General features: G+C 34.4%; 1 protein-coding gene and 1 long non-coding RNA gene across 5 annotated transcripts; one reads left to right on the top strand and one right to left on the bottom strand.

Moving 5' to 3' along the window:
* Window positions 1-413: 413 nt before the first annotated feature.
* Window positions 414-4,180, bottom strand: LOC131436186 (TLC domain-containing protein 3A). Of its 3 annotated transcripts, XM_058604757.1 has the most exons (8): window positions 4,069-4,180; window positions 3,980-4,005; window positions 3,283-3,679; window positions 2,737-3,190; window positions 2,445-2,675; window positions 2,286-2,384; window positions 2,120-2,235; window positions 414-2,021 (listed from the first exon to the last, which is right to left on the bottom strand). In XM_058604757.1, the coding sequence occupies exons 3-8, from the start codon at window positions 3,555-3,557 to the stop codon at window positions 2,015-2,017; spliced, it is 1,182 nt and encodes a 393-aa protein (XP_058460740.1). In that variant the 5' UTR covers window positions 3,558-3,679; window positions 3,980-4,005; window positions 4,069-4,180; the 3' UTR covers window positions 414-2,014. The 3 variants fall into 3 exon arrangements, with proteins under 3 accessions (XP_058460740.1, XP_058460739.1, XP_058460741.1); XM_058604756.1 differs by having other exon boundaries at window positions 3,980-4,177; XM_058604758.1 differs by lacking the exon at window positions 3,980-4,005 and having other exon boundaries at window positions 4,069-4,171.
* A 2,266-nt stretch (window positions 4,181-6,446) lies between these two features.
* On the top strand, window positions 6,447-7,741 carry LOC131436245 (uncharacterized). Of its 2 annotated transcripts, XR_009230600.1 has the most exons (4): window positions 6,447-6,943; window positions 7,032-7,135; window positions 7,206-7,315; window positions 7,372-7,741. It is a non-coding gene; the product is annotated as an uncharacterized LOC131436245 (long non-coding RNA). The 2 variants fall into 2 exon arrangements; XR_009230599.1 differs by having other exon boundaries at window positions 6,447-7,135.
* Window positions 7,742-8,972: the final 1,231 nt, after the last annotated feature.

Below are 8,972 nucleotides of genomic sequence, written 5' to 3'. Positions count from 1 at the left end.
TTTTCCTAAATATCATCGAGCAGAATGTTCGCTAGTGAACTTTTCACAACTGATTTTATGCCATGTGAAATCAGTTTCAGTTTCAGTTTGTCTAAAAATCATTTGTGAAAAAATTCAGTCGTGATTTTCGAAATTTTGATTTTTTCTCAACATCGCTTTGCTTAACAGTTCGATATGATCTGATAGAGCACTGGTAATGAAACGTGTATTGCATTTATTACTAGATAACTACTATGCTTGGTATATCAGAGCTACGCAATACTCAATAATATGAATAAAAATAGGAATGCTTATTCAATTTATAAGTCAGAAAAAATACCAAATGACTGCAAAAAATGAAAAATCTTTTTTTAGGTTTGAATATATTGTATTAGAGTTTTTGTTCGGATAATTAATTGACAAATACAATTCAATTATTTGTGAATGACTTTTTTAATGCCGTCTATTAGGGTATTACACATAACATCGGTGTTATTTTGATTTTTCACTCTTTAGCTATCATTTATATCGCATCAGTAATCACTTAATCTGTCGAAAAATTCCAAGTTATTACACTTTATTTTCTATGCATTTACTTGTTCACCTTTCATTTGCATTATGAAAGTGCCAGTAACCATTTACATTGTTTGACACACTTCACAATTTGTTTGCTACGTTATGATTACTGAATGTCACACGTATCTTACCTCATTTGGAAGGAACATCTAACAATGAATGGATTTTCAACAATCATGGACAGCATACAGATGTATTGGGAATTTGTGTTATTCGTTCCATCGTCAATTCAGTGTGGAAGTATTTGTGTTTGTATTATTGTTTCGGTAACTTTTAAACTCCAATAACCGAAATAAATCTAGTCTTTTGGTTTTAATTACCTCTCATAGCATTGGGGTTTGTTTAACGGCTAGTTTGATTTGGAATATCTGTACAATTCACGGATACACTTGATATACTATATATTCGGCAAAAATATCATTTGTAAGAAATTTGTTTAGCACACTTATTTTTTAAAAAAATTTCCAAACATTTTGTATACGTGTATATTTTCTAAAAAATGAAAGCTCCGACATTGATATATTATTTCTATCTGTTCTAATAATCCAATCAATGCCTACACGCTAATTCCATTATTTGAATGTTATTCATTGTTTCAATTCAAAATATGTCGTTGAGAGAACTAGCTGCATTTGTGTATAGATTACCCATCTTTCCAAACATCCACAGCATCTTTTTTGTCAGTGTTTAAGCTTTATTAATTTATCACCTATTGCATTGTAAATACTAGTACTGCAAAAAATATTCATTCTTTCCTTTCGTTAGTTGTTCTTTAGTGCATGATAGAAGAAAGCTCTGAGACGCTAGGCGAACTAGTAAAGCGACTTGTAATGGTTTGAAACTATGCTTGCGCGTAATACTTTCAAATTTGTTCATTTACTTCTAAACTAAGACTTTTTTTATACCTCAACGAAGATGCAGTGAAGAATCTCGATTTAAATTCTTTGTAATTTCTTTAATTAAGACCGATTGAAAATAATTTCACTAATCAAGACCGATTGCAATTTCTTTAGCTTTTGTCAATTGATGTCAATTGATGTTCGTTCAATATTATCTTTTTCGCGAATACTGATTGTTTACAGCTGGATCACTAGGCCGTAGAACGTCTCATTTTTTAAATTATCTTTTGTTAAAGGAATTCCTCGTTTTTAGAGATTGCACCTAAAATAATAATGCATGTTTTAAATAAGTGAAACCAATCGGAGTTGCTCGTAAATTTGCGAAGGCAAAAGAATCGGATAATTTTATTTGTATTATTAACCTCTTTGCCTAGCAGCTAATTTCTTCAAGATATTATCTATGACTAGTGAGTGAAAAGAAAACCCAAAATGTTAATTAGATTGTGGGATTTAAACTATTCTACTGTGCTCTCTCTAAAGTAAATTAATTTCAATCAAACCACTTGGTAGAAGGTACGATTGATGTAAGCTGCCGAGAGAATCAACCCTGACTTTCCATCTTAGAACCTTGCTCAGTTTGCATGGTTTTGATATATAATGCAAGAAATAAAAAATAACGAATGAAAATAACAAGATATATATAACTTCTACATTGTTGTGCTTACATAAGCGAACGTATTTCGCTATCTTTGGATTGTGAATGTTTTAGCCCTACGCCATTGCTCGTTGTACCGTTCGACATTTTGCCTTGTTTTGAAGATTTTTTGTTGGAAATGAAAACCTGAAAATGTACCTTGTATTTATTGTTACGGATCAAGTCAAGTTTTCTACCTTTATGGCTCCTCTTATCATCAGCCGGAACCAATACAACTGGGGTAAGAATAAAGCTAGAATACTGACTTTGCAGCCCCGTGGAAGACGCCACAATGCCTGTGAGCAAAAACAATAATACGTGAAAAAAAGCAAAAGAAACTGTAAAAAAATACTTACTTCAAAAAATGGTAAATTTACTACATGGCTATAATAGTAGCACACGTATGGCATCAGGAAGACTCGGCACCAGAAAAATGAGACCAACATCACTAATCCGTTAGCAATGTATACCTTACTCTCCTTCAGCCCTAAGATGCTTAAAATACCACGGAATGATACAAATGGCGTTGATAGTTCCATCATATACATGAAACTAAATACACAGTCTCCTAGGCCACCACGAAGAAACTAAAATAAATATTGAAAATATTTTTACCAACTAAAATCATTACAGCGTAATAAATATTACCGATATTACTGCCAAACCGTATGAACCAATGAAAAGATGGTGAAACACCATCAATTTATGAGATATTAAATAACGTAAAAAGCTAGGTGTTCCTAGCTTACCAGAAAGTAGAATGCTCAGTGTACCATTACTAATGCTTGGAATGTCATCTATTGTTTGTAGTTGAATACCGTGTGTACCTGCAACACATTTTTCAATGTTTTTCCCATTGCTACTTGCTTTTTCTTCTCCATTGTTGGATGTAAGCCCGAGCTTCGCTAGAAGTTTATTTGAGGCTTCTGCCGCGTATACTTTGTACATAGACCAGATATCGTAGAAGAAGTATGAGGCTGCAAACCATGCGTACGATTCGGACAAGAAGTGTGTGGCGTGTAAGAAATTTCGAGGACACGACCATCGGCAAACGAAGAACCCTGCCAAACAAGAAAACATTGCTTGAACAGCCGAAACGATTCTGAAAAACGCAACAATTATTCAGTAATTAATAATCTCACAAAACTAAAAACGACTCGTGCATTTCTCTTAGTAACTTAGTAACGTACTCACTTGTTAGTAATATCTAGCACATCAGAAATCCTTAGCCGGTATCTTTTAACAAAGCACAGTCCTACACTTGTACGCAGGATTAGTTTATTGAGAAACTCGGTGAGGGCTACAAAGTACACAAATCCTAAGCTAATAAGTAGAGCTCCCTTCTGCACTGTGATCCGATCTGATGGATTCAATTCCCACAAACTGGCGCAGGCCAATCCGAAAGAACCCAAAGAATACAATAGCGAGAAAGCACATCCTTTCGTGTCCGTTTTTACATTATCTCTCATGGTGGCTGATTAAGAAGGTTTCGTAGGAATTCGTGAAGGAAGTGTAGTTTCGGTGGGATATCTATTGTTAGTTTTACCAACTTTAAATGTTGAGTAGTTGGTAGTCTGTACACTTCTCACAACTAAAACATGAGAATACAAAGTTTGTTAATTAAACGACATGTATTAAATATTGCGATGGAAGCAACAGTAATAAATTTTTACTTAGAAACTGATACGGTTTACCCAAAATTAAACTGGGTGATTCGATTAAGTACAATCTCGATCAATTGAGAGAACAAGCCAATTAAGGAATAGTATTTCTTACTCAACAAAAAGTAAATTACAATAGAATTTACATTGTCATGAAACAAGTTACGCAACAAATACTAAGCATTCTAATCTCTCTTTTCCATCTATAGTGAATTTATGTTATCATTTACCTTGACATGAAAACAGCTAGAACATTCTGCGTAATACATCAATTTATAATGCGTGATGAAATACTATAAGGTAAAATTAAATATCTCACTTATCAGTGTGCTGCAGTTCTGAAATCGTGTTATTTTCCTTTGAAATCTTCAAGGGCTCGAGCTGTTGATGGGGATATTTTCAGCGAATTTGACAGCGAAAACACGGAAAACACACATGGTCAGAGTTGCCATTTACATAGATTTATCGAAAAAGCAGAACTCGATAGTCCCACGACAAAAGGGCCTAACTGCAAATGAGAGCCTCTCTTTGTTTACTTTCACTTTTGATTATTACGGAGCCATTATTGGAAATTCTCTAAAGTTTCCAATATAAATCGAAAGCTTGTAGTTTTACCTTGAAAGTTTTGCAAAGAGTGAAGCGTCAAATATAAAATCAGTTCGGTAAATCGTGAAAGAAAAAGTAAACAAAGAGAAACTGTTATTTGCAGTTAGGCCCTTTTGACGTGGGAATTATATAATCCTGCACTGAGAAAAACACTATAGTAGCCGTAACCTGTTTGTCATGGTCATGTCAACTATACCCACATTATCGAAATGACGGAATGAGCAATGAAATCTTACTCGACTGCATGATTTTTTAGTGCTCGATCGGTTCAGTGCTAGAATTTTCGCCTGAGTTGACTGCTCGATCAACCTAATTGACAGTGACATTTTAAATGTCATTGAATATTCGCTCATTTTATGAATGTGTTAGTGTGAAATTTAAGCCATTTCACTACACTCCAGCTAGAGGAATGGATGATGCTGACTAAGGTAGGCCGTTTTGTTAATTTCCAGCGAATTTCAATAGTTTATGTTGGGATTCTAAGAAGAACTGGTTATTTACTAGTTCTGTATATCCGAAAAACATGAAGATTTAAACTTGTATATTCAGTTGTATAATGTTTTCGTTGAAAAATAAACTGAAAATCAGCACGAAAACGTGCAAAATCAGGAAAGAAGAAGAAGAAGACGAATTGACAATTCAGTCCGCATCTTCTCACTCAATTCCGAATGATTTCCGAATCAACCGGTTGTAGGCGAACCGGTTCATTCGGAATCGGTTGTTGCACTGGAGTTGAAATTGATTCGGAATTCATTATGATTTCCACATGAAATTCCGAATGAAAATTTCTCGCCGATTCGGAATTGATTCGAAATCCATTCGGAATTCATTCGGATCTGATAATGTGGGTATGCTTAAATAGTACCCACATTATCAAATCCGAATGGATTCCGAATCAATTCCGAATCGGCGAGAAATTTTCATTCGGAATTTCATGTGGAAATCATAATGAATTCCGAATCAATTCCAACTCCAGTGCAACAACCGATTCCGAATGAACCGGTTCGTCTACAACCGGTTGATTCGGAAATCATTCGGAATTGAGTGAGAAGATGCGGACTGAATTGTCAATTCGTCTTCTTCTTCTTCTTTCCTGATTTTGCACGTTTTCGTGCTGATTTTCAGTTTATTTTTAAACGAAAACATTATATAACTAAATATACAAATTTAAATTTTCATGTTTTTCGGATATACATAACTAGTAAATAACCAGTTCTTCTTAGAATCCCAATATAAAGTATTGAAATTCACTGGAAATTCACAAAACGGCCTACCTTAGTCAGCATCATCCATTCCTCTAGCTGGAGTGTAGTGAAATGTCTTAAGTCGCTTAAATTTCACACTAACACATTCATAAAATAAGCGAATATTCAATGACATTTATAATGTCACTGTCAATCAGGTTGATCGAGCAGCCAACTCAGGCGAAAATTCTAGCACTGAACCGATCGAGCACTGAAAAATCATGCAGTCGAGTAAGAATTCATTACGCATTCCGTCATTTCGATAATGTGGGTAACAACGGCCATGATATGAGATTATTCACTATCTGTATTGTATAAAATACTAGATAACAAAGACTATAACACAGACTAACAGACAGGACACTCAAATTAGATTCTTCAATCATTTTAACGGTCATTTCGAATATTCCTTTATTTGGGACAGTACTCACATGTGTCATGATGGCGCCACGTTACCCTATCAAAAACATCCTGTCTGTTATCTATACTGTGTTTATTTTTTTCATTTACTAACAGAGTTGCCATTCATGCAGAATTACCTGTAATGTATTGATTTGTATACGTCCATGCGAATTTCATGCAGGATACAGATTTAATACATATTGCCAAAACTATATACAGAATTATGCCTACTTCTCATCCTCCAACGCAATACAAAATCGAACCCGTTTTGTTACAATATTCACTTGCTTCTGGTCTGCCGCCACTTAATTTCGGGTGAAAACTACCAACACAAGAAAAAATAGTATAGATGAACAACGTTGAGTCAAATAAATGGTTACCTTCCAACATCGTGAAAAAGTTAAATATATTATCAACGTAATCCAATGATTTATTGTGACGATTCATTTTCAAAAATTTTGATGAAATCAGGCATCCCTGCAAGCAGCTGATCGGTGTTGACAAACGAGGGGAAACCAACTAGTAAAAAAACTTTTACGTAACACAAGGGGTGTACCGATAGTAAATAGTTCGCGCAGTACAATATAGGTGGAACTAGTGCATCTCGAAAAATTATTTTCATAAGAATTTACTCATACTGTCATGTCTGTTAGTCTGTGACTATAACTTGAGAAAACTATTTGTATTTATGACTTTTCTATTATGGTCATTCTAACAATGGTTGTCATCTCAAAACTAAGAACAAATAGATAAAATAACCATCACAAGGAAGGTGAAATCGCTCATGATAAATTTGAGAAGCGAAGTAGTTATTGCTACCATATCAGTATATTCTTCTTTACAATGAACAAATGTTACCATGAGTATATATATATAGTTGGCTAGAAGATTGTGAAGTTTGAAAACACTATTCATATTGTTCATATGAACAGAATTCATGTGGTAACTACATGATCGTATAGTGTTTTTCAACAGACTATGTCTTTTATTGTCAATAAACGCATCTACTTTTTTATTGGACATAACAAAGTTTCAGTATGGCTGAAAATTGCGTACGTGTATAACATAACTGGAGTGATGGATGCAGTGTATTTTGTGATTGTGCATAATTTTTCATTTACATTGGTCTTGAAGGTAATTAATGTAAATTTTTTAGTCATACTCGTTTCCGTCGTTGAAATTAGACTTTTCAACTTATTTTCAGTCAAATCGAAACGTTATGTAAATGGACGTCTTGTATACGAAAAAATATAGGTCGCGGGGGAACAACATATACTCTGTATGACGGAAGAAGTAGCAAGATATCTCAGTGCGGTAATCTAACAGGTGTTTAGGTTTACTTCTTGACTTGGCTGTTGATTTCGTTCTAGCTGCTCATTCTTGTTCCGGGAAATACTTCACCGGATAGTGATCCAGATTCCTGGATCAGCAACTGCAACCAGTAATGCTTCTACGTCAATCATGAACCTTTCAACAGACAACGGCGTAATGAGTGATGCAGCATTGAACTGATGTCACCACATGAGCTGAAGTGACAGTTCCCAGTTCCAGACGGTTTATGTCGACCAGCGGGCGTGAAAACGCACCGTTTCCGACGACATCTGCCATCGTAGCATGAGGATTCCTTCCTGATGAGGACTCTGAGTCAAATATCGCCATTCCCGTTGGAGGCTTGCTATCCCAAGTAACATTTTTAATACTAATAAATACTTGTAGCTGTCTTCAATGCTACATAATAAATCTTGCATTAAAACTTTAAACTCCACGAAAGCCTACCGAAAACCTCTATAAGAGCATGTTCCTGCCAAGTGGACCATTCTTCATAAGGTTTATAAAGCAAAGTGAAGAATCAGCATAAACCTGCGTTAAAACTCCAAATTCAAGAAAATTTTGAAACCAGCTTTACGATCAACATTAAATTTATTCGGATGGAATGAATTCCACTATGAATAAACTGTCGTTTTGATCATATTTTTCTTGACTATGTGTTTGTCATGTCTGCTTTGAATGGAATCAGTAAGAATTTATTAGATTTTATTTACGAGTTTGAAGCTTTTTCCGAACGTAGAAATTTCATGCGCTTTTATTTTTATCGTGAATGTATGGATAAAAATATGAATTATAACTAATCGCCTTGAAATAAATGCGGTTTTTGCGAAAGTCTCCATAATTTATTAACATTATTTTCTGTGATTCATCGTCATTTTTGTATAAAACTATTTCGTGGCGTTAAAACTTGTGCATACGTCCTGGAAATGAATCATGAAAGTCCATCATATTTCCTTCTTTTTGCATTTCGAAGTTCATTTGATGTCAATAAAAGCAACGGCAAGAAACATCATAATGGCGGCCATGAAATTTCCTTTAATGCAAATTACACTTAACGTAAGATGCAATAAATCAAATAGGCCACAACAAATATGTCATAAATGTACTTTAGAACCCTCAAATTTGCTCTGAGTGAAACTGTCATCCAATGAACACGCACACACACAAAACTAGACTTATGAAAGAATTTAACTGACAATAATGTTTTAAAGAAAATGTTTGAAAGCAATATTAAGAGCGTTTGAATGGTTTTATTCTAGTGCAAATTGTTTTATTTTCAGCCAAGTTGTAAGTCTAGGTAAAGGGTTTTAAAGAAGCTTTAAAAACTATGATATTACTTTTCAAAAGAGACACTTATTATAGTTGTCATAAAACAGATAGTGATTGAAAAATCAATTACAAAACTCCTATAAATTATAATCAAAACCATAAGGCATTCGAATTGTTACTTGAGATATGAACTGGGAAAACATTAGCAATGGAATCAGTATCAGAAATCGACGGTTCGTGTCTATCCACACCTCAACATGACTACTACGATGATCGATGTCACCGATGCTTCCACGCAAGCAGTAACACGTTACTTCAACATGGGAAATATTATAAAATTTGATTCGGAAATAAAACAGATCATTAACAAATT

Source organism: Malaya genurostris, chromosome 3, assembly GCF_030247185.1.
Source record: "Malaya genurostris strain Urasoe2022 chromosome 3, Malgen_1.1, whole genome shotgun sequence".
Taxonomy (NCBI): domain Eukaryota; kingdom Metazoa; phylum Arthropoda; class Insecta; order Diptera; family Culicidae; genus Malaya; species Malaya genurostris.
Note: the sequence above shows the minus strand (reverse complement) of the source record. Positions and strands in the feature narration are given on the sequence as shown.

Excerpts from the sequence above, each read along its gene's own strand:
- LOC131436186 (XM_058604757.1), bottom strand. The coding sequence starts at position 3,557 with ATGAGAGATAATGTAAAAACGGACACGAAAGGATGTGCTTTCTCGCTA. Across the intron at positions 3,191-3,282 it reads GTGCTAGATATTACTAACAA|AATCGTTTCGGCTGTTCAAG; the intron begins GTGAGTACGTTA and ends TGCGTTTTTCAG. Across the intron at positions 2,676-2,736 it reads ACGGTTTGGCAGTAATATCG|TTTCTTCGTGGTGGCCTAGG; the intron begins GTAATATTTATT and ends TATTTATTTTAG.